This window comes from Cucumis melo, chromosome 11 (assembly GCF_025177605.1).
Source record: "Cucumis melo cultivar AY chromosome 11, USDA_Cmelo_AY_1.0, whole genome shotgun sequence".
NCBI classification, from domain to species: domain Eukaryota; kingdom Viridiplantae; phylum Streptophyta; class Magnoliopsida; order Cucurbitales; family Cucurbitaceae; genus Cucumis; species Cucumis melo.
In genome coordinates this window covers 24,157,018-24,184,052 of record NC_066867.1, presented here as the reverse complement: position 1 = coordinate 24,184,052, position 27,035 = coordinate 24,157,018, and the positions used below count along the sequence as shown (strand labels likewise).

General features: G+C 33.0%; 2 protein-coding genes across 6 annotated transcripts; both read left to right on the top strand.

The window, feature by feature from the left end:
- The first annotated feature begins 1,507 nt into the window (after positions 1-1,507).
- Positions 1,508-15,177, top strand: LOC103496312 (tobamovirus multiplication protein 1). 5 transcript variants are annotated; one of them, XR_007815693.1, is made up of 15 exons: positions 1,522-1,974; positions 8,071-8,121; positions 8,556-8,589; positions 9,135-9,221; positions 9,306-9,357; positions 9,645-9,828; positions 9,956-10,051; positions 10,635-10,695; positions 10,861-10,925; positions 11,147-11,221; positions 11,326-11,401; positions 12,270-12,433; positions 12,616-12,797; positions 12,940-13,355; positions 14,683-14,832. XR_007815693.1 is itself a non-coding variant. In XM_008458124.3 (14 exons), exons 3-14 carry the CDS (start codon positions 8,086-8,088, stop codon positions 14,704-14,706), a joined length of 954 nt encoding a protein of 317 aa, XP_008456346.2. In that variant the 5' UTR covers positions 1,527-1,974; positions 3,029-4,556; positions 8,071-8,085; the 3' UTR covers positions 14,707-15,177. The 5 variants fall into 5 exon arrangements, 3 of the variants coding, with proteins under 3 accessions (XP_008456345.2, XP_008456346.2, XP_050935593.1); XR_007815692.1 differs by having other exon boundaries at positions 12,616-13,355; XM_008458124.3 differs by lacking the exons at positions 12,616-12,797; positions 12,940-13,355 and adding an exon at positions 3,029-4,556 and having other exon boundaries at positions 1,527-1,974; positions 14,683-15,177.
- Positions 15,178-15,965: 788 nt separating this feature from the next.
- On the top strand, positions 15,966-17,068 carry LOC103496313 (chlorophyll a-b binding protein of LHCII type 1). The gene has a single exon (XM_008458125.3). It carries the CDS (start codon positions 16,152-16,154, stop codon positions 16,953-16,955), a length of 804 nt encoding a protein of 267 aa, XP_008456347.1. The 5' UTR covers positions 15,966-16,151; the 3' UTR covers positions 16,956-17,068.
- Positions 17,069-27,035: the final 9,967 nt, after the last annotated feature.

The following is a 27,035-nucleotide window of genomic DNA, read 5'->3' as shown; positions in this document are numbered from 1 at the left end:
TTGTAGCCTTTTTGTTGTACAATAATAACCAAACTCCCTTTCATATTTCCTTTTCTTTTTTTCGTTTATTTTTTTTTATTGGAGAAACCAATCATCGATATAAGGGTCAAATCAAGGATCATTTCTAGATTTATGTCAAAGTATATAATGATATACTCCTAATTAAGTTTCTATTTTTAGATTGGAGAATTTTTCTGTCATTTATTTCATGTAGTGAGAATAGTCAATACAATGTGTTTCCACGAAGTTGAGGATGTTAAAATCTTTGATCCGTCTCTACCCTACCGACTGGTAACCCTATATCTGTGATATATTTTCTTCTCTATTCAATTAATAGAAATTTAGTCATGTTTACCTTTCAAGTATTTAAGAAGAAAACAAAATAAAGAGTGACAACTCTCAAGTTCTTTAAGAAATAACAACTTTAAGGTATAGTGTTTCGTGTTATTCAAATGACAATGCTAGTAAATTAGGAAATATAAGTTATGTTCATGGAAATGTGAGCCTTAGTGGTGTCATCTTCTTTGAATATGCTTAAACTTTAAGCATCAAAAAGATGAAAACAAACATTTCTTCAATCTATTTGTGTGTATGTATAATAATACTTGGCCCACACACCCAAAAGTATATTTTGTGTATATTAACCAGAAAAAACACCTTTGATACTTTATCATAATTCATGCTTTCTACCATTATTATGCTACCATTTGTTTATTAGTTAAAATAAATGATTAAAGAAATATCTGACAATAGGTTCGGTTAAAAATATATTTATTTAATTTGAAAATTACTTTTAAAAAGTTGGAAACATTTAAAAACACATTTAAAAAAAAAAAAAAAAAAAGACAGGAATCAAATATTAAATTAGAACCTATAATTAAAATTTATACTTTGTTAAATTTGTTTATCTTTTTTAAAAAACATTATCTTCTAGACTCAAACAACCTCCATACCTTCTTCGTCTTTGTTAACAAAAGTACAATTGGTTTATTGTCTCCATCCCAACTTAGACGAAAATTGTTATTGCACCATCAGTTTAAAGGAATTTGATTTTACAGATTTCATTTGTGCTCTTAATGATTCGAAAGTATAATTGTTGTCTTGTTAGTCCTTGCTATTTGACGTTTGTATTCACCTTTTTATTAAGGATAATCGACTTGTTACTCAATCTTGTTCTTCTTCTAGTTGAAACAACGGGAAACTTGTTAGGTTTTATAAGATTGATTAACCTTATTTATTTACATAGTGGAGTGTTATATACTGTATGTTAGTAGGGTATGTGTATCTAGTTTTATTGATTTTTTTTTTCTCAACATAATTGAGTACATAATGCATCAATTACTATCTTAAATCTTAAGACGTCATCTATAGGAATTTGAGATCAAACTTGTTGGTAGTAAGAAGAAGGATGATATTAATTAGGGTGAATTAAGGAGTTAGCTTATGAATAACTTAAAAGGTAAAAAGAAGAATATATATAAATAAATAAAGGGAGGCAATAGTATTTGTCTGTTTTTCACGTGGTGGCTTATATTTTAGTTACCAAATATTAAAATAAAATTGAAAATCTGCCTCTCACAAACACAAAATCGAGACGGCCACCGTCGCCAGCGACAAGACTTCCAGAAAAGCAAATCAACGACACACCCTTTCTCTCTCTGCTCCTTCTCTTTCACTTCTCTCCTCAATCCGTACGCTCAGATTCTTCCCTTTGTTCCCCGCCGCCGATGCCGCACGCTTTACCGTCCTCCTCGTCGTCACCATCACCATCACCATCACCATCACCATCACCATCACCATCAATCGCTTTCTCTTCTCTCCACACGATCTGAATACCACGCCTTCCTCTTTCCTTTCAAGATGGTGCTGGAATTACTTTCCTCCAACACCTCTTGTATTCCTCTCGACCTTCTCGTTCTCGATGTAGTTATGGCTTCCTTCAATGGCCTTCTTGCTTTCGTCGCCTTCTCTCAGGTGAGCTGCTCCTCTCGTAATTGTAAACAGTTTGGGGGATTTTCTTTTTTTCTTGGTATATTTTCTTTTTATAATTTCAATTTCCTTTTGACGTCTTAGGAATTTCTCCGACTCTCTTCGTTCTTTTCTTTTCAAACCACTCTGTGTGATGTATTTGTGGTTTGATTGGTTATTAATGATTTGGCATTACGCTCGCTGTTTGGAAGACACTGGGAGTTGAAGTTCAAATACTTGTAGATAAGCTTTATTCAGGCCGAACATTTGGTGTAATTGAGAGTATTGGTGCTTAGAAACACATTGGTGCACTTTTAGGGATCGTTTAGGTTGGGAATTCTTATGGAAAGAAGGAGACTGTTCATCGGTTCTAAGCTCGATTGTTGAGGGACATTGTCAAAGGGATATAGAATTTTATGTTCCTTTCACATATGAGTTCGAGTGACTCCGTTTGTTTAATTTTGCTAGTCTCTTCAATTTTCACTTTGAAGTTGTTTCTCCGTAACTTTTACTTACATTTTAGAACTTTGGATTTTCTTTTCGTGCATTTAGTGGTTCCTAATCCTAATTTAGTGATTTGATCCGACGATGTCTATTTGCGCATTTAAATTTGTGGGACTTATGCTTTTGTAATATGTTGTAATCATTTGATAGAAAGGAATAAGAATTGACACTATGAGAGACATCACTGCATATAGAGAAAATGGAGCATGGATTTCATTATCTTAAAATTTTTAAATTCTTCGTATTGTAGAACTTACTGGTGGTGAGCGATGGAATCTATTCTTGCATTCCTTTGCAGATTAAAATGTGTAGTGAATGGTTAATTGCTAGTACTTTTTGTTAGAAATAATGGGCTTAGGTCATGTTGAAAGCCCAAGGGTAGTTACATAATTTATTTTGCCCTATTTTTATTATGTTAATTAGGCTCGTGTTGCCTATAAATACTTCTCCTATGTACCTTTATCAGTATTAGAAGATAATAAAATTTCAGCAATGTGGTTTTTCTCTCTAGTAAAATTGTGTTTGTTCTTCGTCTCTACTTTCAATATGGTATCAGAGCACGAGATTGAAGAAACCCTAGATGTGTGGAACCCTATAGAAGTGACAGCCAACAATATTAGTGCCACCGTTGCCGTCGTTGTTGAAGCCCGGATTAGCGCCACCATGGACGAATGGTTCACGTGGCTACAGAACTCACTGGCCAGCCTTACTCCGCCGCACTCCTTCGGCAATTTCATTTCATGAGCCGCTCAAGGCCTGCACGTGCCACTAGCTCCGATTCCTCCATCAAACGTGCTGTCTACTCTGATCCAGCCAAACCCTCACGTAACGCCGTCCTTATAGATGCACTTTTTATACGGACTTGCTTCTGGTATTGCTCAGTCAGTCCACACAATACCACATGCGCCACCGCACACGCTACCATTAGGTTCTGTCCGGCCGCTAACTTCTGGTTTAGCCGCAAATCTCTGTGTTCGTCCCGAGGTTGGAAACATTCATGCTCACTCAACTTTTGAGGTGGGTGAATCCTCCGCGTAGTCATGAAGACATGTACAAGGTTTGTCTCCCGGTGTTGCTCAACATCAGTTGGACATGCTTTGACAACAAATAACAGCACTTGAAGCTACACTAAGGGCCCCTTCCACCACCTACTTGACCCTGCTAATGTATTTTGAGAATCTGATAACCTCGTTCCTTACTTTGCCCTCTGGTTATGTGTCTAATACAATGACACAGTCTCCAGGGTATTTTTCAGGGAAAAAATTGAATTGTCAAACTTATTTTTCATGGTCACAACCTATTAGAATGATTTTTGAAGGGGCCACAAGTTTGAGTTTTTAACAGGAAAGATACCTCGTCCCTCGCCAAGAGACCCACAGGAACGACACTGGAAAGTGGAGGACTCTCTTATTCGGTCCACTATGATCAACAGTATGGAACCCTAGATCGGCAAGCCATTACTGTATGCTGCAACCACTAAAGATATTTGGGACACAGCCCAGACACTGTACTCCAAGTGTTAAAATGCCTCTCGGCTTTATACTCTGTGGAAATAGGTCCATGAATACAAATAAGGGATGATGGATGTGACATCTTATTTTAACAAACTCTCTCTTATTTGCCAGGAAATGGAGGGAAATTGTCTAGAATTGTCCTAGTAATGGTATACATCACTTGAGGATTAAGGAAATTGACAGAATCTGTGACTTTTTTGCCGGTCTCAACTCTAAGTTTGATGTTGTACGAGGGCATATTCCGGGCCAGAGACCTATTTCCTTTCTGATGGAAGTTTGCTCTGAAGTCCGTCTTGAGGAGGATTATACAAGTGCCACGAGTATTTTGCCCCTATTGATTCTGTTGCCTTCATTGTAAAGACCCCTGTTCATGATAGTGAAAAAAATAGTGGAAAACTGATCCCCATTTGTGAACACAGCATGAAACAGTGACATGCCAAGGAGCAGTGTTGGAAATTGCATGGTCATCCCCTGGGAAGTTCATGATCTTTCATCGACAAACGAAACACAGGACGAGCCTGTGTGGATGAGACTGCTAGACCGACCCACTTGGAGCTTTTGTCCAGTTAGGTATATCTCAATCCTTTATTCTTATTAGTATTGATGGTAAGAATCCCTGGCTCTTGGACTCTGGTGCTACAAATCATTTAACTGGTTTTTTGGACACTTTTTGTCCTTTCGTATGTTGGGAATGAGAAGATAAGAATTGTTGACGGCTCCTTGGCTCACATTGTCAAAAAAGGACAAATTTATCCTTTTGGTGGGTTATCATTACACAATGTGTTGCATGTACCATGAATTTCATATAATCTTCAGTCAATAAGCAAGATTACTCGTGAATTAAACTGCAAAGCAACATTCTTACCTGCTTGTGTTTCTTTTCAAGACTTGAGCTTCTAGGACTAGTCTTATATCTTCCTACTTTACTACTTCTAGATTGTATGTTGTGACATTTCCGTTTAGGCCATCCCAACTTTAAATATATGAAATACTTATTTCCTCAATTTTTCTCTTAAGTTGATGTTTCTTCTTTATCTTGTGGTATGTGCATACAGACTAAACAACGCCGAGTCTGTTTTCCCTCGCAACCCTATTAGCCAATCCAACCTTTTATTCTTGTCTATAGTGATGTTTGGGGACCATCTATACAGTCGTGAGTTTCAAAACCACCTTCTTAACAAGTTCTTATACTCTAAAGGAATTGTTCACCAAAGTTCCTGTGCTTACACCCCCCAACAAAATGGGGTTGTCGAGCGAAAGAACCTTCACCTTTTGGAAGTTGCATGTTCCTTTGTGTTGTCTACTTCTCTTCCTTCCTATCCCTAGGGTGATGTCGTTCTCACTGCAGCTCATCTCATCCATCGCATGCCTTCCCGTGTCCACCTCCAGACGTCGTTAGATTGTCTCAAAGAGTCCTATCCCTCCACCTGTCTCATCCTTGATGTACCCCTTCGGGTGTTCTGATGCACAACCTATGTTCATAGCCATAGCCATAGCCATAGCCATAGCCCTAACCAAACTAAATCCATTCCTCGAGTTTTAGGCTGGTGTGGGTTGTTGGGTATCCTCTATACCAACGAGGCTATAAATGCTTCCATCCATCTTTATGTAAGTACTTTGTTACCATGAATGTCACTTTTATTGGGGATCGTTATTTCTTTCCCGTTAACCTACTTTAAGGGGAGAGTGTGAGTGAAAAGTTTAACTATATGCTTCCCTTCGAGTCTACTTTCCTACTGTGGTTACCTTGTCACCTTACCTGACGCTAGTCCTCACAATATAGTCCTACCTACAAATCAAGTCCCCTAGAAAACTTGAGGAATCTCAGAAAGGAAGTAAGTTGAGTTTCCTGCTGATCAGACGAGTTAAATCCAGAATTTTGAACCAATAAGATATCAAGGTATAACTAATTCCATTAATTCACATAGTAAGAACAAAATGAGTGAGAATGATAGGTTCGAGACGAATTCAACTGATTCACATATCGACAATAAGGCAGGTGAGAATGACGGGTTCGAGACAGTTGTTCCTGAAGATATGGGTGAGCATGGCAGTGTTGATGGGGTCATTATAGACAGAGAGGACAAGATTGATGAGAATGAGGTTGTTGCTGAAAATATTGAAAAATAAACTAAGTTAGACCAATCAGGAAATATCAGTAAGTATAATCAATCTCTTGATCTTCCTATTGCATTGAGGAAAGGTACTAGGTCTTGTACAAAGCACTCCATCTCTAATTATGTGTCATATGAGAATCTCTCACCAAAATTTAGAGTTTTTATTACTAGTCTTGACTTTACCACAATACCCTAAAGTATCCACCTTGCCTTAGAGTGTCTGGAGTGGAAAGCTGTTGTCATGGAAGAAATGAGAGCCTTGGAAAAGAACAAGACCTGGGATCTCTGCACACTCCCTAAGGGGGACAAACTGTCGGATGCAAATGGGGGTTTACACTTAAGTACAGAGCAGATGGTACTCTTGACAAACATAAGGCCAGATTAGTTGCAAAAGGGCTTACCCAGACTTATGGGATTGACTATTCTTAGACTTTTTCTCCCATTGCAAATTTAAGCACTGTTAGAGTTTTACTGTTTGTTGCAGTGAAAAAAGACTGACCCCTATATCAACTTGATGTTAAGAATGCATTCTTGAATGAGGATTTAAAAAAGGAAGTGTACATGAGTCCACCTCTAGGATTTGTAGCTCAATTTAATAATCAGGTTTGCAAGGTTCGAAAGTTTTTATATGGGTTGAAACAATCACCATGAGCGTGATTTGACATATTTACCACTTTCATCAAGTCTTAGGTGTACAATCAGTGGCACTTCGATCACACCTTGTTCACCAAAGTCTCCAAGATAGGGAAGATTGCAGTATTGGTTGTCTATGTCGATGACATTGTGTTATCTCATCCCCTGATGAGATCATTCAACTAAAGAAGAAGATGGGGTTTGAGTTTGAAATTAAAGACTTGGGAAATTTGAGGTATTTTCTCGGGATGGATTGCTAGATCTAGAGAAGGCATCTTAGTGTCCCAAAGAGTACACCCTTGATTTATTAGTTGAGATAGGTATGCTAGGATGTCGTCCTGCTAATACAACCATTGAGTTCAATGCCGAACTCGAAACTCGAAAATTTAGGTGATAGGGTTCCTGTTGATAAAGTGAAATATCATCTGATGGGAAAGTTGATTTACTAATCTCACACTAGGCTTGACATCTCCTATGCTGTGTGCACCGTCAATCAGTTCATGCAGGTACCTTATGAAGACCACATGAAGGTGGTAATAAGATTCTGAGGTATTTAAAAGGAACTCCTGGTAAAGGTCTGAGATTCAGGAAGACTGACAGAAGATGTGTTGAAGCTTATACTGATTATGATTGGGCAAAGTCTATTGTTGATAAAAGTCTACCTCAGGATACTGTACTTTTGTGTGGGGCTTGTTACTTGGAGAAATGAGAAGCAAGGAGTTGTGGCTAGAAGCAGCATTGAAGTCGAATATAGGACTATGAGTTTGTGGTTTGTGAGGAGTTCTGGCTCCAGAAGGTGTTGTCTGATCTTTGTCAAGACTATGAGGTGCCTATGAAGCTATTTTGCGATAACAAGGCAGCCATTAGCACTGCCAATAACCCGGTCCAACATGATAAGACTAAACATGTGGAGATTTACAGACACGTTATCAAAGAGAAGTTTGACGATAGTAGCATCTGCATTCCTTATAGACCCTCAAGCCAACAGATTGTTGATATCCTCACAAAGGGGCTTCTTAGACAAAACTTTGATTTATGTGTTAGCAAGTTGGGTCTTTGTGATGTTTGCATCCCAATTTGAAGGGGAGTGTCAGAAATAATGGGCTTAAGTCATGTTGAAAGCCCAAGGGTAGTTACGTAATTTACTTTGCCCTATTTTTATTCTGTTAATTAGGCTCGTTTTGCCTATAAATACTTCCTCTTTGTACCTTTATGAGCATTAGAAGATAATAAAATTATCATTTTTTCTGTCTTGGGGTTTTCACGTGAAATTGTGTTTTTTGTCTCTATTTTCAATACTTTTTGTTATGCAATTGTTCTTGTTCTTATTCCAGCTCATCAGAATTCACATGCGGAGTCAACAAGATGGATGGACACGTCAAAAAGTGAGACATAGTCTTTGTACCCCTTAATTATTCTTGAATATTATAACTGAGAAGAATTTCAATTTTGTAGATGTCTTTATAGAATTTGGAAACAGAGATGATATTTGTTCTTAATTATTCCAGTGAACCAATATCTTTTGAAGTACAAATATGACATAGCTCCTTTAATTCTAGGCACAAAGTGCGTAAGAGGCAGTAGTTCCCTCTAGTTTTAGTGCAATGTAGGTTGTGAGAACCCTCAAATTCTTTAGGAAGAGCACTCCAAGAGGAAGTCAATAATATAATCTCTCGGATCTTAAAAGATTACATTCCTTTTCTAAGTATGGTGTCATTTGCTAACTTTCTTTTAACTGATTGTTGGCAATTGATAAAAAAATTATTTGTTAATATTCTCACTATGCAATAATAATCTTTCTTTGGAATTCAATTTGCAGGCACTCCATCTGATGATAGGCTCATCTAACTTGGGTAAGTGTGTACTAATCAAATTGACCAGTTCTTACAAAAAAAAAAAAAAAAACCAACTAGTTGAGATGACCAATTTATCCTTTATAATACAAATTAAGCCTATCTATTCACGTTCTTGGGATGAATTTACGTTCAATATTGCATTTGGATCAACCTGGTCCATTTTCAAAACACTAGTAAGGGCATCATATTGAAAATGTTAAGAACTTTGGCCTATGTGAGTTTGATAAATCTAAAGTTCCTCTATTGTATCCAAAAAAAAGATATATACCTACTGTGGTTGAACCGTTTCAGGCATTTGATTTAAACTGCTTTAATGGCTTTAACGCAATTTAATCTTTATAGAAAAAGTAGTCCAACTTTTTTTGTGCACTTGTATGAACGGCAGTCTGCAACTGGTACACTGGCAACAATCTTTAAACTTTGTACCATACTGTTCTTTGTTTATTTTGTTTTCTTTTCTGGATTCTCTACTATCATGGCCTCTCATTAACTTCTGGACATAACACCATGTTAATTTTTGGAACTTGGTGATTGATTTGCAGGCTATATGATCTATTTCATATTTGCACTAGTTGCTATTATTCAGCTCTGGCACTGCTGGTCTCATGTGTTTGCATTTGTCCTCATGGGTATGTTTTCAACCGTTATTATTTTATGTGCTCCCGCCCAGACGTAGTATATACTAATAATTTTGAGTGGAATTGCTATTGCAGCCTTCCCTAAAATATTATTTCTTGCTGCTTTTCTCCTACTTCTTTCTTTCTGGTACGTTTCCAACCATTTTCTAGTGTAGAAGCTTTTACTCTTGAATTAGTAAAGCATCTTATCCTTTACTGACATTGATCATCTCCTATGTTGAAGCATAAATTTTAAGCCCCTTTCTAGTTGTACTTTTGGATTTGAAAATATGATGCTAATGGTTAAAGTTGGACAGTAATGCAATTACGCTTGCATTTCTTTTTTTTTTTTTGTGATTTTTTTTTTCCATTCAACTCAAAATGCTGTATAATTTATATGGTATACATATGCTTCTATTGTATATGATATCATAGGGTCGACCTTTGCCATCAGGCAAACGATGAAGAGGATGATGATGATGATGAAGAAAATAACATTCGACAGAGCTTGTTAGAAAATTCAAAAAATAAACCTGGTTCATCAAATGTAGATGGGCATCGAAGATGTTGTGGGTTTCCTGCTATTCACCTTGGAAGTAGGCAAAAAATTGTAATCGTGGTAATGTGGAACATCTTATTAGTATCATTTATTTGTGTCAAGTAATTATCTTCATGTACTGTTTGCTTGTTTGATATTTATTTTTTTAAAAAAATATAATCTTATATCAGCCATCCCTCTCTTTCAGGTTGTCACGCTGGTATTTTTACTCATGGTCGCAGTTTCTATTCTGATATGGATTGGGGCAGGAAAAAATCCTATTGATTCTACAACTGTTGTCAGGGTATACATTACTTTTCATTTTCGAATCTGGTTTTCATTTTCATTTTGTCTATAATTGAGTTGTTGCATATGCAACTGCTTTACAGCAGGGCATCTGAAAGACATGGCAGTTAAATTGACTTGACAAAAAAAGCCTTTAGGGCTAAGTGAATAATATGGTTGACGGATTCTCAAATTGGACATAAGTTTCAGTAATATTATAATCTAAATAAAGAGAAAACTATAGTTATGGACTTGCCAGAATTCATTTGTAAGAGTAATACTTTTTCTTTCCTTGAACAAAGTTGGTCCTTTTAAAATTTGTCGGACTTCGGAGCTATGGTTCTTAAATCATTAAACAAAACTAATAAATACAATTTCAATTGTAATATTCTTAATTTCAGGCTGCAGCCATATTCTCTTTGCTGTGAATAAACTGGAAATAGTGTTTTCATTTTGTAGCATTTGTTAGTATTGTACTAAGGTTTTAGTTTCATATTTTTTTTCCTACATCTACGTGTATCTTTTCCTGTAGTTGTACGTGTATTGATATAATTTAATCAATTCTTAAATGCTGTTTATTTCAACTTATTGCTTACTTTCAGGTGTATGAAGACTTTCTTGCTATTACAGTCCTCCTATCAGGAGGAGCCCTAGGCTTCTATGGTGAGCAATTTCTCTTGATATTTTTGGCTTTCTTCTAAGAAGTTCATAATTGTTTGATATGATATTCTGGTAATTTGCATTTGATGTTTTACTTTTTTTCAATCTCTTTATATGACTGACCCAATATGGTTTTTCTTTCTTCTTCCTCTCATGAATTATTTTCAGGTTTTATGTTATTTTACAGATTGAAAAAAGTTCGTTCTGAGGAAGCTTCTTCAGAGATGAAGAAGGTAATTGACTCAAGTTATATAATTACCGTCTAATTCTTTTCCCTCTCCTGTCAGTTGAAGTGTTATTTCCTGAATGTGTATGGATGTGGACGGGAAATTCGTGAAGATTAAGTTGCTTAATAATTTAAAATCAAAGCTATTATCCACAAAGTATACATTGTAGGACCTTTATCTGAAATCTAAGAAATCTCAAGATTCGGGAATTATTCTATTACATGCAGGTTGGTGGTCTAGCAGTTGTCTGTGTTGTATGTTTTACATCAAGTGCTTTGGTAGATCTTCTTACGGATATTCCTGTAAGTTGTAGACTGTCTCTTTATGTGTTTGGATCCAGTTGGTTATGAATGATCTCATATATGTATGCTTCTTTTAAGTTTCTAACTTCTCTCACTTATGATAGCTTTCTTATAATTGGCGCTTCAAGAGAACAAATGGAGTAGAGGCATCAGTCATTTTGAGTTTGTACTTCTGCATGGGTATGTCCTTCTGATTTCTTTTATGGATCTGGGATCTAAATTATTTGAGTATTAGATACTGGTTTGCCCTGTTTTCCTCTTTGAGATTTTATATTTTCCTCCAAAGTCTTTATTCTGTTTTATATATATGTGTGTGTGTGTGTATTATAGCTACTAGATAAAAGAGTTTGTGCAACTAAAGTTTAAACCCTCTGAACTGTACTTCGTTTGGATGGGATATTGGGTGCAGTATCTTTATAATGTTATTGGCGTTGTATTTGTTGAAAACTGAGATCTTTTTTTATGAGCCTGATATGATAATTACATTTGATCTATTGCTTGAACAAGCAACTACGTGACAAATTTTCTACCCCATGCATCAGGGTCGTTTTGTAGTCTATTTACTTCATTCATATTCAAAAGTCATTAATACTTTAGTTGTTCATTATTACTCTTTTCTGAATGAAAGTTCAATTTTGTTACAATTAGTGGGCTTGTTGTCTGTTGAAAGCCCAAGGGTTCTTTTTGTTCTTTGTATAATTCTCTTTTACTTTGACTATTAGTCTCATCTCATTTTTTTAATTAAGGGACTCATATCCATATAAATTTATTAATATATATAAGAAAAAGAAAAAAGGTCCTAGAGGTGGGCATCTTTGTAGAAGTTGGCTGCACTGTCTCCCGGTAATCATTTATAGTTTTAGTTAAAATACAGGATCATAATTATGTGACAATGAAGGTGCCCGAGTTGTAATTTCCTGGATTATACTTCAAATGATGGATCGTCATCTCAGAGAAAATGAATTCATGCAATTCTGCTTGTGTATTCATGCATTTTCCATTCATTAGCAAGGTTTTGTTTATTGTGGTCAAACTTGTTTCTTGTTAGGTTCTTTGATTCCATCAGCGTTTTTATTGTGGATTATGAGAGAGTTGCCACCTCCTAAAAAAATTCAAAGACAAGAAGAATCAAGAGCAATTGCATTTATAAGCCATGGGGCAGCTGATGTAAATCCTCAGGGTTGGACTGCTGTAGCTCGTTCAAAGAACCAGGTTTCTTATCTTTCGCCTTCTGAAGTGTCAACTTATCTTTTTGAAGTTTTATTCTTGATTTATTACTTGTGAATGTAAAGGATAGGAATTTCTCATTAAGGAGAAAAAATGGTGACGAATAAGACTTGTGCATGCAAATGAATGGATCAAAACCTGAGGTAACTTTTTTTTTTTGGATAAAGAAACATTTCAAGGAAAAGTGAAATTATGGGACAACCCCAGACACCTATACCGGTGTGCAAGAAAGATTGCCAATTGCACCATGGAAAAGTAAAAGGAACTGATTCCCAAAATCTACCAAAAGAGGAGAAAGAATCACAAAAAAAGACGATGATTTCGCTCTCTCCAAAGAACCAAACCTGGGGTAACTTTGCGCCTTAAAGTTTGCTATCTAGTAATTGATTGTAGAGGCATCTTAAGCAACTCCAAATTGTCTTTTATATTTCTCATAAAAGCCTCAACTGTTTTTTCCCACTTCCAATTTTATCTGCCTCACTTATTTTCAGCATAGCTTTTGTGGAGCACCTCATCTTGGTTAACATCTCTTTCCTCATCAGACTGAAGACCTTGGAATGATTGTAGAGCCTCTCTTGATAAATTGTTCTAGGTACCTTAGCTCATGGAGAGGTTTGGTAACCTCCTCCTTTTCTGGTATTAGTTTTTATCATGTTGTTCTTCATTAACTCCGACATCACAGACAATCATCAACAAGGGTTAAGATAAAATTAGACCCAGGGACAGAAAGTGAAGCATCTTATCGACACCATTAGGATTAGAGATGAACTTCCATTTAGTACTTGGCCTGCAGCCCAAAGCTTGATCCCTTTTTGTTGACATCACCAATAAGTCGGTTTCATTGGTTAAGAAAAATTAGAACAAAAGGGAGTCTTCGCAAGGAAAGCTACCTATGGCTTTGTTTCAGGTGTGTATTTGATAACAGTTCGTTGTTTACTTATTTCAGATCTTCCTAATTCAGTACCTCAAAGTTTGCTTATTGTTCTGTGTTGATTATAATTCAAGAACAAAGTTTAAAGTCTCTTTTAGTCATATTTGATTAGAGAGTAATAGACGTACTTTTCAGGAGAGCTGAGGGTGTTGGGGATTCTTGGCAATTTGCATCTTGTCAGTGTAGAATCCTCCAATGACTTCTTTAATTTTCTTCCTCTATGATTCTTGCAATTGGAGGGATTTTTGGAAATTCCTTGAAAAGTGTAAATATTATACGTTCAAATGGAACTCTCTGCTTCCTTTCAAAATAAAATAGTAAAGATCACAAAGGAACTTATATAGGAAGAATGTGATAGCACATTGATTAATATTTGTAAGGTTCATAAAAACCATACAATTTGTGATGTTGTGGGTTTCAATCCATGTAGCATGATGTTAGGCAGATCAGCAGTACAATATTCAATCAGACATGCCTGATATACAAGTAAAAGGAATTTTGATAATGTTTCTAACGTAACCTCTCTCTTCCTCCTACAAGAAACCACTCGTTCAAATTATCATTGGTTGATCTAGTAGTAAATGAAGGAACATCCCTTTGATAAAAGGCTCATCCCCTTGATAAAAGGCTAAGAGGTTATGGGTTCAATCCATGGTAGTCATCTACTTAGGAGTTAATATTCTATGAGTTTCCTTGAACCTAAATATTCTACGGTCAGAAGGGTTGTCCAGTGAGATTAGTCGAGGTGCATGTAAGATGGTCCAAGAAAAGAAAAAGAAACTACACCTCCCATCCAAGGAGATTAATGTCGAGAGATTATTATCGAGGTTTGAATTTATTTTGTCCAATCATATGATTCCAAGAGCTGACCATCAATTCAACAGAACATGAACCGGAACCTCATACCTATTGTAATGGTTCACAGCATCCTAATACAGAACATGAACCGAAACCTCTTACCCATTGTAATGGTTCACAGCATCTTTATACGTATTATAGGTAGTACCATTGAAGATGCATTTAAATGCTGTCCATGCTCTGTTCTCTAAAAAGTTGGACTTGGACTTGGACGTCAGCTGAAAGTATGAAATGCACTGTAGCCAACGAAGCTATGTTTTCAGGCTTCAACATGGTTTTAGGAAAGTGGAGGCTCTTTGGTTGAAGGGTTGAATGAATGCTTTTCTAATTCCAGCATGATCTTCAAATTTCGACACAAAAAGCTTAAGTATTTTGTTCCGTTATTCTTTTAATCCTTGTATTGTTATATATTCTTTTCTCTGAACTGAATGTACGATGATTGCAGGGGTCGAGAGCAAGTCCGATATAATGAAACACGTAAGGACGTGATTGAATGAAAAACTATGAGCAGAGATACAAAGTCTAACTTACGGGATGAACGATGAGAGGTTTGACCAAGAGCTGTGACGCCTGTATATTTCAACAAAAGTTGATGACTAACATCACATGTCAGAGTAATCAAAGAAATGCAGCCGCACATATATATATCTATATATATATCGAGTTTTTTTTTTTTTTTTTTTTTTTTTTTTTTTTTTATCTAATATATTTTAATCTATTTTCCTCTGCCCTCCTCCCCCTCCTCTTCCCCCACCCTTCTTCTGCACATAGTAGCCAAGGATTGATCGGTTTCTTTTGATTCGGGGGGAAAATGTTGTACAATTTTTGCTTCCATAGAAGCTTGAAAGTTTTGCAGATTATGTTGTAAAATTACCCTTGTGTACTCACACTAGTTCTTCTCGTGGAAACTTATATTACAATGGTTGAGTTTTAAGGGGCATATTCACACTGGTAACTACCATTTTCTAATTTATGAATGCCGAGTTTCTCTCCATGAAAGACCTTTCAAATGCCCTTTCCTCCGCGGTGCGTTTGTTGTTGTAAATGTGCAGTGTCGTTGGATACACGATTGTGTGAAAGGGAAAAGGGAATACGATTAACTCTTAAATTCAACCCCTATCTCCATCAGTATCAATCACATTTCAGCAACTAGCTCTTGAATAACATTGAGATTCTTGTTTAATCCACGTACTACTACTACTATTACTACTATTTGACAGTTGATATCTCAAATAACATCCATATTTATCAAATTGGTATTTTAAGGACTTTTAATTTCTTCGTACATATTTCATTATAATTTAACTACTCTGACCATCATTGAAAATTTCACAAAGAAGACATTTTAAATTGAATTGAGTTGAATTAAGTTGATATAATGGTTGAACGTTGGATTTAATTTATAATTTAGTGGTGTATGGGTCCATTGTAATAATTCTTAAAAAAAATATCATATTCTGAATTCTAAAGAACCATCTAAGACCAAAACTAAGGGGTCACCAATGAGTATGGTAAAGTCAACAAAGTTTGTCTACTTTTCTTATCCTTATCATCAAGAGTGCAATATGATATCAAAGATAAATTGTACGTGGGCGTCATCCATTGGGTAAGACCAAGAAGCAAAATATCATAGAGAAGTTGTTTTAGTAGCCATAGGAAGGAAGGAAGCAAAATAATAATATAGATTTGAAATTGTGGATGATAAACTGCCAAATGGGAATTCAAAATAAACTAAATAAATAAAATAAAAAGAGAAATCTTGGGAGTTTCCATTTTAGCCAATGAGGAAACAGATAGAGATCTCATCAAGATAAGGACCCTATTCTCTTCTTCATCTATAAAACAAAAACAAATCAAACCCTCATTTCACTCATTCAAAACAAAAAGTACTCCAAAGTCAAACTAACAAATACGATGGCAGCTTCATCCATGGCTCTCTCCTCCCCATCTCTCGCCGGCCAAGCCGTCAAGTTATCCCCCACCGCCTCCGACCTCCTCGGCGAAGGCCGCATTACCATGAGAAAAACCGCCGGAAAGCCCAAGCCCGTTTCCTCCGGTAGCCCATGGTACGGCCCCGATCGTGTTAAATACCTAGGCCCATTCTCTGGCGAACCCCCATCCTATCTAACCGGAGAATTCCCCGGTGACTACGGTTGGGACACTGCCGGCCTCTCCGCCGACCCAGAAACCTTCGCCAAAAACCGTGAACTCGAAGTAATCCACTCGAGATGGGCCATGCTCGGAGCCTTAGGCTGCGTATTCCCGGAGCTCCTCTCTCGCAACGGAGTCAAATTCGGCGAGGCTGTGTGGTTCAAAGCTGGATCACAAATCTTCAGCGAAGGTGGGCTCGACTATTTGGGGAACCCAAGCTTGGTGCACGCGCAGAGTATTCTCGCCATTTGGGCTTGTCAAGTAGTGCTCATGGGAGCAGTGGAAGGATACAGAATTGCTGGGGGTCCGTTGGGTGAAATCACGGACCCGATTTACCCAGGTGGGAGCTTTGATCCATTGGGGCTGGCCGATGATCCAGAGGCATTTGCGGAATTGAAAGTGAAGGAGCTTAAGAATGGTAGATTGGCTATGTTTTCGATGTTCGGATTTTTCGTACAAGCGATTGTAACTGGGAAAGGGCCATTGGAGAACTTGGCTGATCATTTGGCTGACCCTGTTAACAACAATGCTTGGGCCTATGCTACTAACTTTGTACCTGGAAAGTGAGGTGTAACAGTTGTTAGAGTGTGCGTCTTCTCTTGTGGCCAGGGATTCTTGTTTTATTGTATGTGTTTATTATTATAATTTTGTGTTTGTTAATGGAATTATGAACTCTTGAATTGGGTGTGTGTTGTGATTCTGAATGTAAAGTAGACTTAGAATTTTGTTGAATTCTTTTTTCGCGGTTTCGTCATCAATCCTTTTGACTACATTTTGAACAAAACTACACCTACAGATCTCTATTGGATTTCTCCTTAGATTTTAGATGATTATTAAGTATTCTCAAAACAAATCTATTTTATGTAATACACGTTTTGAGATATTTTTAGTACTTCTATTCAAACATCATCCCAATGAAATGATTTAGTAAAGAAGAAGGTTAAAATACTTATTTGGTTGTTATACATATATGTATGTATTTAAAAAAGTTGAGTTTAAATTTTAGTATCAGTCAATTTTAAATGTAGTCTAATTCCAAAGTTCAATTTATATGGAAATTGATAAAAACAATAATAATAACAACTTTCAAACTAGGTGAATACGTAACTAAAATCTAAGTATTAAAATTAAACAAATTTTATAATATAGAGACAAATATAATATTTTTTTGTGGTAATGAAGTTAAAAAAAGTTGACATAAATGTATAAAGGGTACTTCCAAGAAATAAATAGTGATATATGGAATACAATACATGATAATTGTGGATTCTTACATTCTCCCTTTTATTTTGGATAGGGGTTTTGATGTAAAATATGGAGAGTAGATGATTGAGTTTGAGAGAGGTTGAGTGGAGTAGCATAACTCACAACAAATTAGTGGTTCTCCAAATTATATATATACACATGTATATTATTTCAAACCACACATATTTGTACTTTTAAGTATATATTTATTTCTTAAACTACACATTTTTGTATTTTTCAGCTACCACTTTTTTTTACTTATTTTGATTGAAAATATAACAAAATATGTTAAAATTATGAGGATAGTTTTGAAAAAAATGACCAAAATACGTGGTTGATTTATTTTTTTCTTTCCTGAAAAATTGTCCTTGGAGTTTGGAATGCTTATTCTAGGTTATAGGTGATTTTTATTTAATTTTTTCAAAACCATTTTCTTTATTTTTTTTTTTAAATATACTATCAATCTTTTTTTTTTATAATTATTTTTCATATTATATTGTACATCTTCTTTTTATATTTTTTTAGCAATATTAAATTTAATTAAAATTTATTACTTATTTAAACATTTTATTTACAAGTTAATAAATTATTAAATGTAAATAAAGAATATTGCTTTTTTATATATAACATATTGACCATATTTTTAAATACAGCAAAAAAAGAGCTAAAAAAATTATAATTTAGTATTTCGTCTTTTTTTTAATAAACCAATAAATTAAAAATCTAAAACCTTGTTTTTGTGTAAATATCAAAAGTTCTAATTTTTTTTTTTAATATATTACTAATCCTTCTACGTAAAATTTGTGGATAATTATATAGTGTCTAAAAAGATTGAGACTAGGCCAATTGAATAACAAAAATGTATGAACCCACAAGTGTTATAACTCTATACCAAATATTAAATACTAGTTTATGTGATTAACAATCTTATCTCATGTTTTATAGAAATTCTTTAAATAAAATAGCTATCTTTAGGTAAAAGTAAACATCCTTAGTATTTCAATGATTTTGAATAATTTACCCAAACTTTGGATTTAAAATTAAAGTATAATATATCTTGTAATTTTAATATATGCTTCAACTAAGAACATTTGATTGTTATAATTGATCGTGTTATATATCCTAGTTAACATTTGATATTTTTTTACCCAAAAGATAATTATTGATTTAATGAATTTTTATACAAATATGACCTAAGATTGTTGATTATGTAAAGTTACTCTTTTGTTTATCAAGTTAACATTTTATATAGAGTTTACAATTCCATACATTGTTGTTACTCATTTAGCATAGTCTCGGTATTAAAAAAAATTATCCATAGAACATTTTTAAATATAGTAAAATAAACTAAAATATTTACATACTATAGTAAAATTTTGGATTCTATCAATAGAAATTGATAATATGAAATTTTGCTATATGTTGTAAGTATTTTTTCAAATTTTCTATTTTTGACGATTCTTTCAAATTTTATTTAGATTGACTAATAAGGTATTAAAAAATTTAGAATTTTAGATTATATTTCTATATCGGAAGGTTACTGAATTTTACTGAGCTATGCAATAACTTTTTTTTTTTTTTGCTGTAATATTATATTAAAAAAAATAGAAATTTGGATATTTGGATATTGCAAGGTTAAAGAATTTCACTGTAACGCCCCAAAAATTTAGATAATTTTGGAATCAGTTATCTTAATTTTGTTTATCTAGATTTAATTTATTGGGCGTTATTTTGAATCCATTTAATGAGAATTATTTGATTTAAGTGGGAATTAAAATTAATTAAATATTCATCCAAGAAATATTTAATTAATTAGAGGTTTTGACACGTGGTGTTTGTTGAGTTTTTATTAAATGGTAGGTTAAGAGGATTAAGTAAAGTTGTGGATTTTAGTGTTGTTGAAGTTGAATTTAATTAAATAATTATGGACGTTATTTAATTAAACCGTAGGGTGGAAAGTTTGTTGGAGATTTGATAATTATATGTATACGTGGAAATATATATATAATTATTATGTTAAAGGAAAAGATAATTATATTTGTTGAAATATAATTATTTAAGGAAAAGATAGTTGTATTTTGGAGAAAGAATATTTATTAAAGGAGAAAAAGTAAAATAATTATATTTTGGGAAAATATAATTATTTGTAAAAGGATAATTAATTACTTTGGAGAAGATAAATAATAATTAATTATTGTGGAAGATAGTTAATTATTTTGGAGAAAGATAAATAATAATTAATTATTGTAGAAGATAATTAATTATTTTGGAGGAAGATAAATAATAATTAATTATTGTGGGAAATAATTAATTATTTTGTAGAAAGATAAATCTTGATTATGGAGTGGAGTTGCTATGGTTGGGTTAAGATAATTCATGTTGAAAGTTATATACATATAATTATTATGTTAAAGGAAAAGATATTTATATTTGTTAAAATATAACTATTTAAGGAAAAGGTAATTGTATTTTGGAGAAAAGATATTTGGTAAGGGAGAAAAAGTAAAATAATTATATTTTGGGAAAATATAATTATTTATAAAAGGATAATTATTTTGGAGAAAGATAAATAATAATTAATTATTGTGGAAGATAATTAATAATTATTTTGGAGAAAGATAAATAATAATTAATTATTGTGGAAGATAATTAATAATTATTTTTGGAGAAAGATAAATAATAATTAATTATTGTGGAAGATAATTAATTATTTTTGGAGAAGATAAATAATAATTAATTATTGTGGAAGATAATTAATTATTTTGGAAGAAAGGTAAATAATAATTAATTATTGTGGATGATAATTAATTATTCTGTAGAAAGATAAATATTGTTTATGGAGTGAAGTTGTTATGGTTGAGTTAAGATAATTCATTAGTGATTTATTAGAAAAGATTTGATTGATTAAATTAATTGAGGACTTAAGTTAATTTGAGATTTTGGAGGAAAAAGTTAGTTTTGGTGGAATTGTAATTAATTGAGTATATATATATGTATATATATATTTAATTAATAATTTGGAAAAGTGTAGTTAATTATATTATGGAATATAATTATATTTATTTGGAAAAAAAAATAATTCATGAAGAGAGAGATGATTGATTTTGATTGGACGAAAAAGATATATATTTATAAGAGAGAATAATGGTTTAAATAAATATATATTTATTGTAGATTTTGGTGAGAGAAAAATAATAATAATAAAGAAGTATTATTATTATTACTAATGGTTATAAATGTCTAAAAGATTAAGGCATTGATTTAGGAAAGATAATGGGAATAAAGATATATGTATATTTTTTTGGTATTATATATATATATATATATATATATATATATATATATATATATATATCCTAAAAGGAAAAGGAAAAAGAAATAATAATAATAATTATTATTATTGTTATTATTTGGGTCTATAAATAGCATTGGAATGCTTAAGATGGAAATAAATGAAAAAGAAAAAGGTTTTTTATCTTCTTCTCTAAGATAACCCTCTGCTGTCGCCGCCTCAGTTGAAGTTAAGATTGGTCTCTTTGGAAGCTTGAGGATTTAAAGTGATGAATTTTTTCATCAAGGATAAGAGGATTTTCCAACCTCCATCTGAGTAACCTTGGTAAGCCAATAAAATTAAATTAATATTTTATTAATTTAATTTTGGATCTATTTGGGTTTTGTGTAAAAGGTTCAATTGGCTAAACTTTTTAAGATCTAAATCTTGGATTTTTCCCAATCAAGGTTGAATTGGTTTCAACCCCAATTTTTAGAAAGTTAATTAATTTGGGAGGATTTTTGGATGTTAGCCAATTGCTAATTTCATTAATTAAGATACTAAGTGTTCCTTTTATGATTAGGATCAAATTAATTGGAGAATTTTACTGTCAACTAGGGAGTACCTTTGTTTGGCTAAAATCTCCAGGTAAGAGATTCTCCTACTAGACTTTCGAACTGAATTTAAGAGACCGCATGTAATTATGATTATGCATTGATGGTAGCTAAAATGCATAACTTGATGCTACTGATAATGACTGTCATTGTATTGATGTTGATGATGATGACTGAGATTATTATGTTGATGATTGATGATGGTGACTGATGTTATGTTAATGACTGATAGATTGATGTTGATGATTGTTAATGCATGATATATTAATCACATGATTAAAGACGTTAAGATTAATACTCATGCCATGTTATGATGTTATGTTATGCTACATGCTATGGATAGGGTGTTCTGTTAACTTTGTCTATTAGAGTCGTACCTGCATGGGTGTCCTTCGGGATCACCACCTATTTAGGACTGTGTGGTTCGACGGGACGCCAGTCTAGCATGGATATAGATATGATTCGAGTGATTCGACGGGGTCCTCGCATCCCGATTGTCTTAGCGTTACCCTCGGGTTCACTACAGACCAGCATGTCCTAGGTGCTCCCTCGGGACACCGAAGACCAGATTTTCGTTCCTACGGGAGCGCATGTTGCACGTGTTCGGGAACGTGCCAGAGATTGGGTACCATTTTCAGGACTCTAATGGGAAGTTAACAGACACCTAGCGGGACTAGTAGTAGGTCCCTTACTGAGTATATGTTTATACTCACTCTTTCTATGTTTAACATTTCAGGCGAAGGTAAAGGTAGAGGAAAGCTGGCGAGCGACAGAGAAGGATCCGTGACATGCCATATGGGGACTCAATTTTGCTTCCGCGTTTATGTTTCAGTGTTTTAATATTCCGTTTTTAATGAAAAATTTATTCTTCCCTCGTTTCAAAAGTGTCTCTTGTCATTGTTCCTTTTAGTAACGACTTCAGCTTAGTATAAAGAGTTGGGTCGTTACATTTACTTAGTTATGCAATAAATTTATTTTACTATAATAATATATTAAAAAATTAGAAATTTTGATATTTCTATATTGCAATGTCACAAAATTTTACTTAGCTATGCAATAAATTTGTTTGACTATATCATACTGTAGTTTTCTTTTTTAAATATTGCATAGTCCACGTTTTTATGTTAACAAAACTAAAATGTGATACATTAAAATAGAAAAACATATTTATATTAATCCTGAGATAAATTATTTTGAATGACATTGTGAATTATTTTAATTAAACTTAATATTGCTAAAGAAGTATAGAAAGAAAATGTATGACATAATATGAAAAATAATTATAGAAAAAAATGATATTATATCCATCTTGAAAATAAAGAAAATGGTTTTGTCAAAAAAAGGGAAAAAAAAGAAAAGGAAAAAAAAGAAAGGACAGTAATTTGTATGTGATCACACCTCATATAAACATTATAAAGTGGAAGAACACTCTTAAAAAACTAACCCTATTTTCTTAAATAATAGGTTTAAAACCACCATTTTTTTTTCTTCAATGACTACCCTCGTTTTGCAGAAAGTAAAAAACTATATTTGTTATGTTAATACAAGTTGACAATATATATGGTATCAATCTTTACAAATTTCCAGAGAATAAATAATAAAGTGTAAATTCTTGTGTCAAACAATAAACCAAGTTTTGATCATTGAGGAATCGACATCGTCCAGAGGATTGGATTGTAAACTTTAGTTTCATGATTATACAATAAAATTCTAGCATTGTATATAATAATAGTTGCTAATCTTTGAACTAGATGATTTTACAAATTGAATTTAGTTAAAAAACAACCTACTTTGATCCATGAATAATCTTTTGAGGAATTGTGTTCTCTTACTTGCCTTCCTTTAGAACTTAATTTAGGTTTTTTGATGGGAAGGATAAACTACTTAATGATGAGATGATCAATCCCTAAGATTCTATTTATAGACACTATCCGTTCATGATGTTTAATTAGAGCATTATCTTTTAACCGAATGAGCTTAATAAAATAATAAACCCAAAAGAGATAAATAACATATAATGCAATTGGGTCACTTTAATAATAATATTATATTTAAAATAAATCTAACATTCTCCCACTTGACCCATTGACATTATTTACCATATACGTTCATAGATATAATGCACAAAATTAAACTTCATAACATATCATGTCAAATCAAAGAAATTACTAAAGAATCATGGTAGTCATACATCATTACATTAACGTACTCCCTTCCATGTATCACTGAAATAGTTCTTTTATTAACATGACCTATAATAAAGATAGTGAATAATGGTCTAACAATAAATGTTTTTATCAAAGATGACGTCGTGTTTGGTTTACATAATTCATTTATGTATATACTAATCATAAAGACAGAACCATAAGATAAAATAAAAAATAATAAATAAATGAGCTCAAAGTGTCAAATAACATAATATTGATTTCAATAATAATATCTACTAATGCCCACACGTTTAACATGATCATTGGATGTCTATGGTAGCAATCCTTTATTTAGTAGATATGCAATTATAAGTTTAATGCTAAGGTGTTTGATTGACACTTTTTGTTTATGAACTTTTCTTCTTTAACAACAAAGTATTTTAATTCCACATGTTTAGCACCTTTAGAATACTTGTGTTTTTCTTTCAGAAGAAAACTGTAGCAAAATTATCACAATAAATTCTTAGTGGCTTGACAATACTATCGACAATTCTAAGTTCTGAGATAAAGTTATGCAACTATAAAACATGAATTGTAGCTTCAAAGCATGCTACAAATTCAACCTTCATAGTTGATGCATCAACAGTATACTGCTTCACACTTTTTCATGAAATTGCTCATTCAACTAATAGGAACATATAGCCAAAAGTGGATTTTCGTATATCCACACATTTGGCAAAATCTGAATCTAAATATCCAATCATCTCAAGATAATCAGATCTCTTGTAAGTAAGCATATAGAATAAGGATTATAATTAAATTTACTCCCATTGATTCTTAGGTATATACATCGATCAACAATGTTTTCTTTAAAACCAAAAGATGTGATGGTATCATTACACTTAAGATACTATTGTCTGGAAGCTTGTTTAAATCCATATATGGACCTCTTTAATTTACACACTATATGTTCCTTTCTTTCAACCATAAAACCTTCTAGTTGATCTATGAACATTTCTTCATCTAAATTCCCATTTAGAAAGGTAGTTTGAAGGGATAAAAAACCCTTTACAGTGGAAGAAATACAGAGACCCAATTTTAATTGGAACCTTAAAAAATATCAATACATTGGCAAAAGTACAAAACTAATTTCCATGGCTAAACATGTTTTGAAAAAAAATACAGAGAAGAAGAACTTATTCTCGTTGACGACTCTGAATCTACCAAACACCAACTTGGGACACCATCACTTGAAAACCTTCTTATTCGCTGATTGAGATGGTTTGTTGGAACCAAACTGGATTAAGGGAATTTCTTTACAAATTTTTTTTCCAGAGAGAACGAGAGAGAGTCGTAGAATCGCCTTCTGTTTTGTTACGCAAAAATTCCCTCTTCTTCAGACGGAAGAAGTGGGAAGTTGAGAGAATAAATGGAAACGTGGGAAAACCACCCACGTTCCCTATTAATTTAATAAATAAATATTAAATTAATATATATTAAATTAATCAATTAATTAAATTAAATAATTAAATCAAATTAAACTAAACTATTAATTAATTCTCCAATTAATTAATTTCTAAATTAAATATCTTATATTTAATTTAATCCAAAATTTTAATCATATTCAAATATAAATTTATTTCATAACCTATAGTTTTAATATGTATCACATACACATTAAATTTTAACCTATAGTTTTAATATGAATATAATTCACATTAAAATAATATTTGAACTCATTCAAATATTTTATTCTCTCGTAATTTAATTTTGAATCATATCCAAAATTAAATTTATATAATAAAGTCTAATTAAAATATAAACTTTATATTATAATGTATCAATATACATTATATTAATTCTCAAAGTAAATTTGAACATTTCAAATTACAACCAATTATAAATCTCATTACTCTTTATGAGCTAGGAAGGGGATCTAATGGACCTACAGATCAGAAAATACAACGATATGAGATTAATTAGCTAAACTCATTAACTACATTAATTAATATTCGTTAACTGTGTGTACATTCCACTAAAGACTCACAGGTGAACTCTTCTCACTGTAGATATATTTATGTGTCCACGGATATAAATCAATACCAGTAAGTTAGTCCTTCATAATTGTTCGTAACACCAGCTTGGTCAAATTACTGTTTTACCCCTAGGTTACTTTTAGTCCTTAAATACCAGTGCTCCTCTGATGAAAAACTTGTTTATGGTCCAACCACTAAACAGAACCTCCTCTTGTGCCATAGAGAGGGTAGGGTCCTTTGTTCAAGTCCCGGAGACACCATTTAAGGGAACACTTATCTACTTACCCTAAAGGTGGGAAGAAGTGAATTCCATCTTGTGTGATTATGTTCCCAACTCCCCACTCTGTCTTGTCCCCAAAATGATAAGGATATTGAGTCGGCAATCTGGCCACTCTCACCTGTACAAATCAAAGGACAATTCCTCGCAAACAGGAGTTCATAATACACTCGGGATTAAGACTAAGTCACCTAGGTCATCCTAATGAAATAGAAATCCAACTAGTTAACGGAGTTACATCTAGTGATTACTATTTCGTGGTCCAGTCTTATGCAAACTCATTGCATAGGATACCCTCACTCGCATGTCGCATACATGAACGCATTGGATCAATGTGTTTGTATCAAATACAAAGTGAGCCGTATCTATAGTGTTAACAGGATAAGGTACCTAACCTTAACCCTATACTATAGACCCTTTAAGCTGATCTTGAACATTGATCCCCGTATGTCTCTACATACTGTTCAAGACTCATTAAACAGCTTAGGATGTTAGTTTATTGGATTTAGGTTATTAAGACAAAACTAATAATATAATCAATAACACTTATTGAAATTATAATGATGAAACACTTTATTAATAACGGTCAATTAATTATATTTACTATCTACGAGTTTTAGGATATAAAATCCAACAGTTATCACACCAATTTGATGAAACTCTACATTATAGTGAGCTACTAAAGCCATAATTATTCTCAATGAGTTCCTTTTCGAGACGGGAGAAAAGGTCTCTTTGTAGTCAATGTCATCTTTTTTAGTATAACCTTTGGCAACAAATCTAGCCTTGTATCGTTCAATATTGTCATTTGAGTCAAGTATGATCTTAAAGACCCATTTACAATCAACTCTTTTACTTTCCTTTAAGCAATTCTACAAGATCCTAGGCTTCATTATCATTCATTGATTTTAACTCTTCTTTCATGACATCTAACCATTTAACAAAATTATCTTTTGTAATGGCTTGTGAAAACAAAACTAGATCATTGTTAATACTTAAGTTTAATTTTGATTCACATGCAAATAAACCACATAGTCATCAGAAATAGATCTTCTTT